The sequence below is a fragment of the Canis lupus genome, chromosome 17 (genome assembly GCF_003254725.2).
Source record: "Canis lupus dingo isolate Sandy chromosome 17, ASM325472v2, whole genome shotgun sequence".
Taxonomy (NCBI): domain Eukaryota; kingdom Metazoa; phylum Chordata; class Mammalia; order Carnivora; family Canidae; genus Canis; species Canis lupus.
In genome coordinates this window covers 58,633,675-58,648,111 of record NC_064259.1, presented here as the reverse complement: position 1 = coordinate 58,648,111, position 14,437 = coordinate 58,633,675, and the positions used below count along the sequence as shown (strand labels likewise).

The 14,437-nt window shown below is 45.5% G+C and overlaps 2 protein-coding genes and 1 long non-coding RNA gene across 6 annotated transcripts; 2 read left to right on the top strand and 1 right to left on the bottom strand.

Moving 5' to 3' along the window:
* Nucleotides 1-1,501: 1,501 nt before the first annotated feature.
* Nucleotides 1,502-3,224, top strand: RBM8A (RNA binding motif protein 8A). Of its 2 annotated transcripts, none has more exons than XM_025453235.3 (6): nt 1,502-1,624; nt 1,900-1,959; nt 2,086-2,160; nt 2,302-2,438; nt 2,777-2,913; nt 3,013-3,224. In XM_025453235.3, the coding sequence occupies exons 1-6, from the start codon at nt 1,558-1,560 to the stop codon at nt 3,056-3,058; spliced, it is 522 nt and encodes a 173-aa protein (XP_025309020.1). In that variant the 5' UTR covers nt 1,502-1,557; the 3' UTR covers nt 3,059-3,224. The 2 variants fall into 2 exon arrangements, with proteins under 2 accessions (XP_025309020.1, XP_025309019.1); XM_025453234.3 differs by having other exon boundaries at nt 2,083-2,160.
* Nucleotides 3,129-8,750, bottom strand: LOC125752763 (uncharacterized). The gene is made up of 2 exons (XR_007402953.1): nt 8,613-8,750; nt 3,129-7,843 (listed from the first exon to the last, which is right to left on the bottom strand). It is a non-coding gene; the product is annotated as an uncharacterized LOC125752763 (long non-coding RNA).
* PEX11B (peroxisomal biogenesis factor 11 beta) lies at nt 8,652-14,212 on the top strand. 3 transcript variants are annotated; one of them, XM_025453232.3, is made up of 5 exons: nt 8,652-8,924; nt 9,723-9,838; nt 10,234-10,435; nt 13,008-13,448; nt 13,842-14,212. In XM_025453232.3, the coding sequence occupies exons 1-4, from the start codon at nt 8,869-8,871 to the stop codon at nt 13,411-13,413; spliced, it is 780 nt and encodes a 259-aa protein (XP_025309017.1). In that variant the 5' UTR covers nt 8,652-8,868; the 3' UTR covers nt 13,414-13,448; nt 13,842-14,212. The 3 variants fall into 3 exon arrangements, with proteins under 3 accessions (XP_025309017.1, XP_025309016.1, XP_025309018.1); XM_025453231.3 differs by having other exon boundaries at nt 8,653-8,924; nt 13,008-14,212; XM_025453233.2 differs by lacking the exon at nt 8,652-8,924 and adding an exon at nt 8,986-9,109 and having other exon boundaries at nt 13,008-14,212.
* The last annotated feature ends 225 nt before the right edge of the window (nt 14,213-14,437 follow it).

The window sequence follows — 14,437 nt, the reverse complement described above, 5'->3', positions numbered from 1 at the left end:
TGGGGGACAGGCAGAGCAGGTGGTATTTTAATTTTATTCCAAGTGTAATAATAAAGGTTTTGGGCAATGATATCACCAGCTGATTTTTTCCAAAGATCACATTACCTACTGTGGAGAATTAGTGCCTCCTAGTCTCAGTACAACTGCTTTACCTGGAAACTACACAGCCTTAAAGGCCCAGTTCAAATGGAAGCCTTCTTGCTCCCAGTCCTATTATAAACTTCCTAAGCACTTAGTGATAGCAATTGTCACTATCATAATGTAATTATATAAAGTAATTGTTGATAATGTAATTATTTTTCCTCTACTGCCAGCACCTTCTCTAATACTAGGTACACACATTATAACTGTTCGATTAAAAAATAATATGAAGGGGATCCCTGGGTGGCGCAGCGGTTTGGCGCCTGCCTTTGGCCCAGGGCGCGATCCTGGAGACCCGGGATCGAGTCCCACGTCGGGCTCCCAGTGCATGGAGCCTGCTTCTCCCTCTGCCTGTGTCTCTGTCTCTCTCTCTCTGTGTGACTATCATAAATAAATAAAAATTAAAAATAAATAAAAAATTTAAAAAAATAATATGAAAACCTGCAGTCCACTATTGCTGAAGGCCTACATCAGGATTCCGAACTTTGCGGGCAATATGGGTCTTGAAACACGAAATACCTACACCATTCCCAGAGAAGCCGGAGTCCCCATTTTGTTGAAAGTCCCCATTTTGTTGAAAGCCATTAATTTTTTTTTTTCTTTTAAATTCCTGGAGGTGGTGGGAAGAGTTTGAGAGTTTATCTTTAAAAAAAAAGCGGGGGGGGAGGGGTAGGATCCCTGGGTGGCTCAGCGATTTGGCGCCTGCCTTTGGTCCTGGGATCGAGACTCGCGTCGGGCTCCAGGCACGGAGCCTGCTTCTCCCTCCTCCTGTGTCTCTGCCCCTCTCTCTATGTCTATCATAAAATAAATAAATAAATCTTAAAAAAAAAAAAAAGGCAGCCGATAGCCGTCTCAGCAATCCTAATTCACAAGATTAGCTTCCTTAAGAGAAATTCGCCGCTGCAGTACGAGCCAGACTCGGCTTTTTGAGCTAGCATTGCTGAATGAACTATTTTAAAAATGTTTCCATCACAGACCCAGCTAGCTGCTCCTCAAAACAGGTTACGGGTCTAGAAGTTTTGAGAGAGAAAAAAAATTCAACTTCCATTTCCTATGGAGTCCAAGGAGACAGAAAACAATCCTCTAATAGAGAAACTGGGCTGTGCTTCGCTGACTACAGTATTTCTCCTTGGTTGCCCTAATTAATAGGAAGCCGCTGCCTGCACCTACCCACTAGCTTGTCCCTTAGAGCACCACTCCATTCAGCTCGCCACCTGCTCAAGATGGCTACAGGAGCACTTCCGACATCTTCCGGAACTAGGCCCGCCTTCTTTTGCGTATTTTCACCGCGCCGGGGGCGGGACTTAGATTTAGCTTCTGATTGGTCAGCTTGACTAGTGACCTTTCCCCTCCGCGACAGTTTCCCGAGGTGCCTAGTGCCTGAGCGGCACCGACGAGAGTAAGAAGGCAGGCAAGATGGCGGACGTGCTGGACCTTCATGAGGCTGGGGGCGAGGATTTTGCCATGGATGAAGATGGGGACGGTGAGGACAGTGGAGGCAGCTGCGGGAAGCCGGGAAGGTGCGAAAGAAGGGAGTAATAGGAAAATAATTGCCCTTCCCGGCAGGGCGGCTGGGAGTAGAACTGAGTTTCGATTGGATTAGAGACTGCGCCCCCTTCGGGAGGAATGGGGGCGGGACCGGGAGGGAAATGGGACTGGAGGTGGTGGGGCTGCTTTCAGATAATGCCTCCGTAAAGAGACTATTGTTGTAAATACCTGTTATTTTTGTTATTCATTCTTTCACTTCTGGGGATCCAGAGAGCATCCACAAATTGAAAGAAAAGGCAAAGAAACGGAAGGGCCGCGGCTTTGGCTCCGGTGAGTGTTTGTGGGGAAAATGGTGTAGAATGGCGACAGCTACGAGTTTTGGAGTCCCCATTCACACTCATGGGGAACAGTGGTAGAAGAGATTTCTGGTGATCTCTTGTATGTTCCATATAGAAGAAGGGTCTCGAGCGCGGATGCGTGAGGATTATGACAGTGTGGAGCAGGATGGAGATGAACCCGGACCGCAACGCTGTAAGTGAGATGGACACTAGTGTATTATGGACCTATGAAATAAAACCCAGTAGGAGTGGGGTCGGAGATACCTTAATCCACTCTTGTGATCTTGCTTGAAGTTTTTCTTTTGTGCACAAACCTCCTTCCCTTCCCCAACAGCTGTTGAAGGCTGGATTCTCTTTGTCACTGGAGTCCATGAGGAAGCCACCGAAGAAGACATCCATGACAAATTTGCAGAATATGGGGAGATAAAAAATATCCACCTCAACCTGGACAGGCGTACAGGATACTTGAAGGTATCCTACTGTTGTTGCCTCTCTTCCCTCACAACCTTTAGACAGCTTTGGTAGTTCTCCCATGTTTTCTCTGATTGGCCAAAGAGCAAAGTTGAAATAAATGAGATTGAAAATTGATTTTGAAAAAAAAAAAAAAAGAAAAGAAAATTGATTTTGTCAGACACAGCAAAGAGATGGAAACATATTTTGAATATATACACAGTAAGGATATATGATGTACATCTGTTGTATAAAGTCTATAGATATTTCTATTTGAGTATGAGTTTAGATCTGAGGAAGAAGATGCTCAGTAGTGTTTGGAATATGAGGGTTTTGATCTGTCTTTTCACTTATCCCAGGGATATACTTTAGTTGAGTATGAAACATACAAGGAAGCCCAGGCTGCTATGGAGGGACTCAATGGCCAGGATTTGATGGGACAGCCGATCAGTGTGGACTGGTGTTTTGTTCGGGGTCCGCCAAAGGGCAAGAGGAGGTAAAGTGGAGAGGGCAAACTATCTTGGTGAAGGGAACATGAGCAGAACAGAATAAGGACATTGTATTATGTTCCTGATGGACCCTTCCTTTTCCCTAGAGGTGGCCGAAGACGCAGCAGGAGTCCAGACAGGAGGCGGCGCTGACAGGTCCTCTGTTGTCCAGATGTTCTCTCCAGAGATTCTCTTTGACCATGCAGCCTTGGAGAAATAGGGCTGAGGTGGAACTCACTGTTTATATTTAATCTCTTATCCTACTTAGTGGGGTTTTTTTTTTTGAATTATGAATAAATGTCCCATTTTTTGTTTTGTACATTTAAAATTACTTTCCTTTTCTAACATTGCAAGCTCTGAAGCATTATTTACAGTAAGGTAGTATGGGTCACTATGAGGATACTTCTAAGGACTCAATTCTGTGTGAATTTCTACATTAGATATCTCAAGTCTCAGAGTCAAAGTATTTCTTTTTCTTAGAAGCTAAGAGAGCAGGGGTAGAAGTGAGGTGTTATAAAAGCTTAGTTACTTTGTTCCTGTATACTCTGTCTGAGCAAATGGATGTTATAGGAATGTCTCTTGTTTCTCCTGTCCTTTCTGTTGCCACATTTGTTTGTACTTCCAGCTGTCTAAGGGTTTGCATTTCCTGTCAGGGCATTCTCTCAGAATCTTTTTTCCTTAGAAGAGTCTATACTGAGTTCTTGGTGCCTTCTTTGACAGCCAAGGGTAAAGGCCCCATAGAAGAGAGGATACAGAGGAGCATTGAGAAGGCCGAAAAGGAAAAGGATGTGGCTGAGGCTGAGGCTGGGGGGGGACTTCATTTAGCATGGTGGGAGAGAACCAGTACCACAGGCCCAGTAGGTAATAAGGTGTCCGGCAGAAGACGAAGGTCAGCAAGACCAGCAGGGCCAGTCGCAGGGCCTGCAGACGTACACAGGAGCGGTTGTCTAAGGAGCGGCGGAGGGCAAATTCACTGGCAGGGGCTGGGATTTTAGAAAACATACTCAAATTCAGAATCACTCAGTTTCTGAATTGAGTGTAGGGTGAACAGATGAATAGGCAGAGATGATGAGCTGGAGCTCTCCTGATACAGGGAAGAGGATATGACAAATAGGTGGTAATGCTGCAAATCCTCTTCTTCCCCAACTGGGAATATATGCTCTCCCCCCCGCCTCAGGGATTATGACAGACATGCTGGAGAAGAGGTTTTGATTGAGGTGTGGTGTTCTATGAAGCTACTAAGTCTACTTGAAGACTTGATGGTGTCTAAGACTAAAGCAGAATACTAATCACCTTTCTCCTTAATCCTTGCCCAGCTAACTCAGCTTCAGAGGGTGGCTAGAGGCTGGTTAGAATTGAAGGCATTTAGAAAATACTGGCAGCATCAGGTACTGGGGTATGGTTATGATACCATTTTTGGTTTGATAGCTGTCAGGCTAGAAGCAGTAGTTTTTAGGGTATGGATTGGGGCCCAAGGATTGTAGTCTCACCATAGTTCCCCTTCCTTGTCTGGAGACCAGACACACTACTGAGGACATGGGCTATAGCAGATGGTCATGGCTGTCAGTGGCAGCAGAAAGAGGCAGCAGAAGGTGAAGAGGTTATAGGTGATCTCTTGCCATCAAAGCTGCCTTTGGTGACACACTGAGTGAAGGGGACTGGGCCAGCTTGGTGGACAGTGTGGAACAGGAACAGCTAGAGAGGAGTTTGAGGACTATTAGAACTGGTCCCCCTTCACCCTTCCCTCCAGTCACAGAATTCTAATTCATCCTTCCTTCTGTGCAGAGCTGTGTAGTGCTGCGTCCATCCATAGTGCCATATTTAAAAGGTTAAAAACTTGAGAATTCCTATCTTCCCCTTAGGCTATGTAGCTAATCATTTAAGTTTGTTAAATCCTGGGACTTAAGGAATCTTGCCTTCTCAAGTACCATTCTAAAGTCCATTGCACTTTGCAAAAGAATATTTCTGCCACCTCACCAACATTTTTAGCTGAAATGATTTTTCTGATGTGTCTAAATCTGTGGAAGAATTTTTGTATAAAATGGGTGCTGCTAAAATTTCAGGCCATTTTGCAGCCACTCTGTGAAGTGACCTTTAGTAAATAGTCTTATGTACAATAACTATAACAGTGAAACAATATTAATAAAATTTAACATTTTCCAAATGCTGTTGGCTGCTCCTCCCCCGTTTTGGTAACTTGTTGAGTTTGGGGTTTGAATCTTAGAATATTTTTCAGTTTAGAGCTTCAGGGTTAGTACCTTGGTTCAGGTAAGGCAGATTGAGTCACTGTTTGATAAAAGGCAAGCCTAGTGGATGTCAGGTTCCTAGAGCTAAGGCATTGGGAAAGTGATTTCAGCAGGCCTGAGGGACTTTTAGGAAAGGTGAATAGTATCAGCCACAGACATACAGGTTTATAAACGCAAGCTTGGAGATATGATCAGCTACTCTTGAGCTAGCTGGGAAGTGGTCTTTCTTGTTCCCCTGTCTTGGTTCCATTTATTTCTGGGGTTTTGTTTGGTGGTTTGGTTGTTTTGCACTGTACCTAGATACAGCTGACAAATTGTGAAAAGGAGTTTAAAATAGGCAAGGCTCCTGGACTTAAGAGCTTGGTCTGTAGCCCTGTTTCTTCTCTTCCTTCCCCCTATTATATGCAATTTTCCACCTACCACAGAAACCTTCCTTTCTACTAGTGATATTTAGAAACTTGAGCCTTCAAAGGTAATTTGTAACCACTCCAGTACTCCTTCACTACACTAACACCACAGTTATAAAAAGGTTGGTTTTTTTTTTTTAATTGACCTATTAGTCCTTGGAGCAGTATTAACATTTTAAATACAACATATGGGCAATGTAGAATTTATACAAGAGGAAGGTAATTTGGAACCAAAAATAGCACCTTTTGCATATGTAATGTCATCAGTTTGCCATTGAAGCAGATGGAGATTGCAGTTGTCAGAATGTAAGAAAGGATAAAACTATACAATATCTTGTGGCTCATTAGTTTCAAGTGATTAGCCAAAGTCCTATAGCTAGAGTTAGTAGTAGAGCCTAGACTCAGAAAAAAACAGAACAACGAAAGCAGGCTTCTAACCTCCCAGTCCACATCTAAAACTTGCTTCATATAAACTAATACCTTTTGCACTGAGGAAGCAGTGCTGCTTTTTAATGCTTTGGGTAGCAGAGGTCCTGTTTGCAACATTGTTGGAAGCACTATTTTTTGTCTTAGAACTAGAATCAGACTAACTTTGTAGTTACATTTCTAATATTTGAGGATTTAAGGATCAATTTTTAAATCTGATTCTATAATGCATTATCATTCTAGAGCCCCTTCTAGATAATATCCTAATCCTGGTCCCCAAGACGCTGCTCTACTTCCCTTCAGAGGGTGGTGGTGATTTTGATTTTGGTCTTATAGGAATTGCTTCATATTTTGTTTTCTTCCCCTAAATTTCTAGTTCATTGTCAATATTTGAGATTTGATAACTGGTACTCAAGTCCAGATGCTCCGTTTTCTTTCTAGTTTTCATAATAAAGCTAGAGTGAAAAAATACAAATCTTTGTCACTCTCCACCTTCTACCTTGATGACTCTCCACTGCCCTCAGGATAAAGTACAAGCTGAATATCTGTAATCTGGCTCTTCCTTCCCATCCAGGCTCATTACCCATTTGTCTAGCCCTCAACTTTAGCTGCAACCACTTTGATTCCTCTACCTTCCACCCTCCCCAGCATTCCTTCTGCTTTTTTTTAAAATTTTTTTTAAATTTTTATTTATTTATGATAGTCACAGAGAGAGAGAGGCAGAGACATAGGCACAGGGAGAAGCAGGCTCCATGCACCGGGAGCCCGACATGGGATTCGATTCCGGGTCTCTAGGATCGCGCCCTGGGCCAAAGGCAGGTGCTAAACCACTGCACCACCCAGGGATCCCCATTCCTTCTGCTTTAACTTGTCTGACACCTCTCTCATTTTAACAATCAATTTTAACGTCTTTGAGAAGTTTTCCCTAACCAAGAGTGGGTGAAACATCCTCAGTGTTCTTTAGCCCCTTATGCTTACTTTTAGCATAATGCTTGACTGCATGCTGTACTATAATTGGACACTAACATGTCTTTTGCACTAAGTCTAAGTTTACTGAAGGCAGGTCTTTGCTGCTCAATCCTTGATAGAGCATTTGAATGTACCTGGGGTGATGTACATTATTTATTGAATGGAAGAGTGAATTTCCACAGAGTTTTAACCAAAGCCCCTGATTTCACTGTCTTTATAGGCCTTCATAAATGTTTAATCCCTAGAGTTTTCTGCAATGGTCTCCTGAAGAAGATGGAACTGGGAGGATGCAAAAAGATGGGAGCCAAGCATAGCAAAACAAAGTTAAAGAGGCATAGACTGGCTGCCTGAGTGGCTCAGTCGGTTAAGCGTTTGCATAGCTAGGGGGGCTGTTGTTTTTTTAAGATTTTATTTATGCATGAGAGAGGCAGAGACAGAGGCAGAGGGAGAAGCAGGCTCCTTATAGGGAGCCTGATGCAGAGCTCCATCCCTGGACCCAGGATCACGACCTGAGCCAAAGGCAGATGCTCAACTGCTGAGCTACCCAGGCAGGTGTACCTGTACCCGCACCTGGGGTACTGCTTTTAAGAGGTAGGCTCTTAATAGAGCTACAGATTAACATGCAGTGATCTTAATTTGCAAAACAGAGGCTCTCTGAGGATTAATCAGTGAACACTGGCCAAACACACTCCTTGACTCCAGACACTCCTGTGTACCCAAATTCTTGTCCAGTCTAGGCTTGAGTCCCAAGAAGTCACTCACCTGGGGCAAGGTGAGCAGGAAACTAAGTCCCCAGGCCGTCCCCAGAAGTTTCCTTCCAGCTGAGCGGGGTCCAAGTGGGTGGAGTACAGCCTCCTGGTGGTCGAGTCCAATGACCACTGGCAGAAAAGCTGCAGCATATGTGGCCATTAGTTTCAGAAACCTGAGTGTCCGACAAGCGATGTCCCCAGCCAGCCACTGGACAGTGGTATTCCAAATGGCATCTAGGGCCATAACCACAAAAGTGACTAGTGAGTCTGCAGCTGCAAAGTGGGCAAAGAGTTGTATGTGGGAGGGGCGGAGATGACTGGGTTGTGGCCGGGTCACTGACCACAGGGTGGCCAGGTTCGCTCCAGCTGAAGAAATGAACAGCACAATGGTCACTCCCACTCGGACCTTGGCACAGCTGAGAAGGTGGGCAGCTCTGAGCCCTCCACCTCTACTCCCTATCCTGCCCAGACCTCCTCCCCCGCTGCTAACCCCTGAGGGGTGCCATTGCCTGCACACATGGTGACCTGGAAGGGAAAGGGATGGGAGGATGAGATATAAGTATGAAGAGGTTAGCTTTGTCCACTGATTCTTCGTCCTCCTTATTAGGATCTTTGGTCCACTAAAGCTTCTGTCTCCGGGGACTCCATCTATATCCTGGAGGTCACATGCCCAACTGTCAGGGTCCTGCAGCGAACAGGGATCTGGTACTGGCTTCTACCTCCATAGACTTCTTTGGCCCCTACAGCCGCAGCGCGTGTGCGTGTGTGTTTGGGGCTGGGGGGGCGTGTCTTGGAAGCTTCCGGGGGTCAATCCCGTTCCAGCCGCGGAGGATAGATGCTGCTGTGCCTTCTTGCCCCGCCCCTACACCTGCAAGCCCCGCCCCCGGTCCAGAATATTTAAAGAATGTACCGCCGGAGGAGGCGTGCTTCGGAAATGGAGGCCATCCAATACGAGTATATTCTGACAGAGACACGCTCCAAAACGCCGGTGGTGGTTGAGAGACCAACGCTTCTCGTTCTGAAATTCCGAGGCCGGCCTCTCTCGCTCTCTTTCCTGGCGATATTCGTCCCTCGCGAGACACCGTTGATCGTCCAGGAAGCGTGACGAGGGGCGGGAAGTGGGGCGGAAGTGAGGCGGGAGCTACGGAGCCGGGGCTGTCGCTGTCATGGACGCCTGGGTTCGCTTCAGTGCTCAGAGCCAGGCTCGGGAGCGGCTGTGTAGGTGCGGCCCGAACACGGGTGGGGGTGGGGACAGAAGAAGATCCTCGTGAGGCGAGGTCCGTTCACACTACGGGGGTCAAAAAGGGTCAGCTCAGGCTACGGGGGCCCGGACGGACCGCCAGGCGCGGATCTGAGCGGGTCGGGAGATGATTCGTTTCTGCTCTGCCGAGAAATGGGGAAACTGAGGCACGAGTGGTCCAGCGGGGAGGCCGCTCAGCGCTGCCATGTCCATATGAGACCAAGACCTTACTCACTGGGCGGTGGTGGCGTGAGGGGCATTCTCCCCGCGATGGGTAGCCAGGCTCTACCCCCAGAGCTGACCGGCTCCAGGTTCCCTGGTCCCCTCATGCTGCTGTCATCCGGGAACTCCTCTGCCTCCGCCCTGTTTTCCGATCTCGATTCTGCCAAAGGGCCTTGAAAGCCCCTGGTTCACCTGTTCTGAAGAGTAATCTGCTCTCCACCTGCCCCCACTCCCTCAGTATCCCGTCCGTGCTCACCCTGCTGTGCCTGTGATGGACCCTCTGCTGCCGTCGCGGTCCCCTTCAGACTTCATCATCGCCAGATCTCTTAGTTTCTCAACTACAAGTAGTGCCCCTCAACCCCTTCTCTAGGCGCCTTTCTATCCTTACGCCTTCCCTTCCCCTGGCCTGAGGGAGAAACAGTAAGAGATGGGCATAATGAGGAGAAAAGGGGATGGCCTCAAACTGGGGAAAAGGGAAGTCAGTTCTTTCCTTTTGGAAGACAATTTTGAGAGGAGGTTAGGGACGTCTCCACCTGACCTTGCTGGCCTCTCCTCCAGGGCCGCCCAGTATGCCTGCTCCCTTCTTGGCCATGCACTGCAGAAACACGGGGCCAGTCCTGAGTTACAGAAACAAATTCGACAATTGGAGGGTCATCTGAGCCTAGGAAGAAAGCGTAAGTAACCGTGCTTTTGCTTTTATTACTGCATCCCCAGCTATTCTTCCTAGTCCTTTCTTCCCATTGTTGACCTTCTCTGTCAGTTCTTCCCCCTCTTTCAGCTCTGCACTTACCCTCTGCATGCCTCTTGATTGAGAGAAGAGAGCAGGGGTAAGAGACTAATGAAGGATTGGAGAGAATGGGGCAAGTTTGAGAAAACCAAACTGGGATATAAATTAACTAAAATTTGAAGAAAAAAATATTTTTGAACTGTTTTTTTCTTTTTTAAAAAAATTGTAATTATTGTTTCTGTCACTTGCTGGACTTTCACCTACTTGTTTCCTCTTTCTCTGCGTCTCACTCTATTTGCCTCTACTTCCAAATCTTTGCTTCTCCTTGGTAATCTCCACAAGTTCTACGCCTGGGTAACTCAGCAGATGCCCTTGAGTCAGCCAAACGAGCTGTGCACTTATCAGATGTTGTCCTGAGATTCTGCATCACTGTTAGTCACCTCAATCGAGCCTTGTACTTCGCCTGTGACAATGTCCTGTGGGCTGGAAAATCTGGACTAGCCCCTCGCGTGGATCAGGAGAAGTGGGCCCAGCGTTCATTCAGGTTTGATATCCTTTTATCCTACAAGACCTTTTGTATTTCTCATACTGTATAGCTTGCCTTTTATGAGAGAAAGATCTTTCAGGGTCTTCCCAGAATATACACATCTTAATCACTTGGCTTCCGGTCTTCATTTAGATTTTAAACTACCAGAGAATAGTGAATGGAGGCAGATGGAAGACAGATGCCCTTCCATGATGAATGACTAAGATTGGGCAAGATAAGACATTATATTGCTTTAAATCTGCTATCTATGCCACAGGTTATGCCTCTCACTGCTTGCTCATTCATTCATTCTAAAAATATTTAGGAGGCGCTTACTATGAGTCAGGGAATAAAGCACAGAGTCAGATATGGTTCCCACTCTCACTAAGCTTCTGGTCTACTGGGGGAGTCATATTAAGACACTCACCAAACCAGGTATTTGTGGAAATGTACAGGGTGTTATAAGATATATAACAAGGAGAGCTGATTTTGATTGAAAGGTCAAAACTTCTGAAAACTCTTTGAGAAGTAATGTATTATTTTATTTTTTAAAAAAGGTTTTATTTATTCATGAGAGACACAGAGAAAGAGGCAGAAACGTTGGCAGAGGGAGAAGCAGACTCCCTGTAGGGAGCCTGATGTGAGACTCGGTCCGGGCACTTCAGGATCACACCATGAACCAAAGGCAGACACTCAACCACTGAACCACCCAGGCATCCCTGAGAAGTAACGTTTTCATTCAGACTTGAAGTCTAAATAGAAGTTAGTCAAAGCAAACAGCAGCAGAGAAGATCTTCTCAAACAGAAGATAGCCCATTCTAAGGCTTTAAACCAAAAAAGATTTTGTGGAATTAGAGAAAGAGAAAGAAAGCCAGCATGTTGGAGAGTATTGAGTGAAGGGCATAAGTTTAAACTGGAGATATGGACGGGACCAGATCGTTCATGCAAGGCCTCTTAGGCAATGTAGGATTTTTGGGTTAGTTTTGTTTAAATTTTATCCTAAGTACAATGGGTTCTGAATAGGGATGTGACATGATTCAGATTGTGTTTAAAGAACATCTCTCTTGCTGCAGTGGAAAATGGATTGCAGTAGGGCAAAAGAGGAGATACCCTAATATGGCAAGAGATGTTGTTGGCTTGGACTAAGGCACCACCGAGACACCCCTAAATTTCATTTTAAATGGGATAGGAAGAAAGCCGTGGAGAGTTTAGAAGGGGAGTAATGGTGTGATTCACTATGTGAAATTAGATTGTTGGGGGATAGGGGACAAGAGTGGCCATGGAGAGACCAATCAAATAACTAAAGCAGTAGTTCGAGTAAGAGGTGCTGGTGGCTGAGACTGTGCTGGTGTGGTATAAGAGAAATGTGATTGGATTCAGGAGGTGTTTTTTGAGGTAGGACAATTATATTGAGTTCAGACCACTATTGTCAGAGTGGACTTAAAAAAACATAGATTGTTGGCATGCCTGGGTAGCTCAGTCAGTTTAGCATCCGACTCTTGGTTTCGGCTCAGGTCTTGATCTCCTGGTTGGTTAATTGGTTGTGGGATCGAGCCCCTTCCTCCTCTACCTCAGACTCCGTACTTAGTGCAAGTCTGCTTCAGATTCTTTCTCTCTCGGGCAGCCTGGATGGCTCAGCGGTTTAGTGCCGCCTTCAGCCCAGGGCATGATCCTGGAGACCCAGGATTGAGTCCCGCGTCGGGATCCCTGCATGGAGCCTGCTTCTCCCTCTGCCTGTGTCTCTGCCTCTCTCTCTCTCTCTTTTTCTCTCTCTCTCTCTGTCTCTCATGAATAAATAAAATCTTTAAAAAAAAAAAAAGATTCTTTTTCTCTCTCTTAAATAAATAAAATCTTTAAAACAACAATAGCATAGACTGTTTAATGGTTTGTTTTTTAAGTAGGCTCCATGCCCAGTGTGGGGCCTGAACCCAGGACCCTGAGATCAAGACCTAAACTGAGACCAAGAGTTGCACACTTAACTGACTGAGCCACCCAGGCGCCTTGTTTGCTTGTTTTTTTAAGTAATCTTTACACACAGTTTGGGACTTAAACTCATTACTCAAAGATGAAGAGTTGCTTTACTGACTGAGCCAGCCAGGTGTCCCAAACATAGACTGTTCTTAAGGAATTAATAAGTCTAACACATCTAACAAGTTGCTTAACACTTCTGGGCCTCACTTTTTGTTTATGTTTGTTTTAACAAAAAGATGGGATTTAAAAGATCTACAATGTGTTCCAGTCTCTGAAACCACTGAAGCTTGTTCTCCGAAAACATTTGCATCATTACATTATCGTTCAGGTTGAATGTGTGTGTGCTAATGGGTTGCCAAGCGGACAAGTGAAATTTGAGGTTGTTCTTGGAAGGTTTGATGATGCTCATGATTTTAAGCCAGGACCTTAAGGTACATGTAAATGCAGATTAGTTATAGAAAGCTGGGAAGACATTCCTAATAGTGGGTAATAGCACTTACTGCTGGTGTTTTAATGTATAATTCCTTTGCACCATGGGGGGAAAATGTTTAAGTGTTCTGTTTGATGTGCTAAGTGGCTATATGTGCCTTTACTGATTTTCCTGGCCTGTTTGTCTCAGGTACTATCTGTTTTCCCTCATCATGAATTTGAGCCGTGATGCTTATGAAATTCGCCTACTGATGGAACAAGAGTCTTCAGCTTATGGCCGGCGGCTGAAGGGCTCTGGAGGAGGAGCCATGGGAGGAACTGAAACTGCAGGACCTGGGGGTCCAGGGACTCCAGGAGGAGGTTTGCCTCAACTAGCTCTTAAGCTACAGCTCCGAGTCCTGCTCTTAGCTCGGGTTCTTCGAGGTCATCCCCCACTTCTGCTGGATGTGGTCAGAAATGCCTGTGATCTTTTCATTCCACTGGACAAACTAGGCCTCTGGCGCTGTGGCCCTGGGATTGTGGGGCTTTGTGGCCTTGTGTCCTCCATCCTGTCTATTCTTACCCTAATCTGCCCTTGGCTACGACTCAAGCCCTGATATTCTGGTACAAGATAAGGAGGGGATCTGAATTGGTAAGATGGAATCTTAGATCATCCCAAGTGCACCAGCCTCATTCTAATTGTACTCATTGGTTAAAGTTAAAATCCCAAGATTTAGGGATAGAGGGAGGAGCTTTGGGGAAGGTGAGGTGAAGAACAGGGACTTGTGAAATCAATGGGATGATTCTAACATTTGGATCTTCTGGAGCTTTTGTTTTTTCCTCCTTCATTGCAATGTCTTTGTCTCCCTTGACCCCTTTTACTTTGTGTCTCTTAAGTCTATTTAAGATTCTGTCTCTGCATTTTTTTTTAATCTTCTCTATTTGCTGTCCTAGGAATTTAATCAGCAGAATTACTTTTTTGATAGGGAAGGTAGAAGGTGTGGTCTGTAAAGTTCTAACTGCTGTTTTCTTTCTCCTCACAAAGGTGACTTGTGGCAGATTTACCCCTTCCGATGCCACCAAATCATAATTTTAGAGACTCTGTGTCCCAGTGGACTCTCTCCTCATGCACCAGAGATGATTTGGTACTTCCTCCTTTATGTCTACCTCACCAGCCTCCCTCCTGACTTGGCCCTTTTCCCTCTACTCACATCTGCAGATTTCTGCTTACACTTTTATTTCAGGGCTTTATTCCCGAGCCTGTTCTCACCCTTTCCTTGCCTATCCAGAAGGATGCTGTGTCTAACATCTTACTGTAAATATTGTACAGTGATTCTGTGTAAATAGCTGTGGCCACGCCCACGATGAAGAGCAAGCCTTCCAGGTCAGCACATTAAAGATCAGTTTGCTCATCGATGTTTGGTTTGGTCCTGTGTGTTCTGGTCATTAGAGGTCTCTAATTCCTGTTACAGGGTGTGGGTTCTCCATGGGATTAGCCAGTAGTATCATCACCCACAGGCTTTTATTGAGCACCTACACTATGCAGGGCATAATACTAAGAGGTAGCGATACAATAAGCTAAGAAGCTCCGTGGTCCCAACTTTAGAAGTTATAGTCTAGTTAAGAAGATGGGGTCTAGGG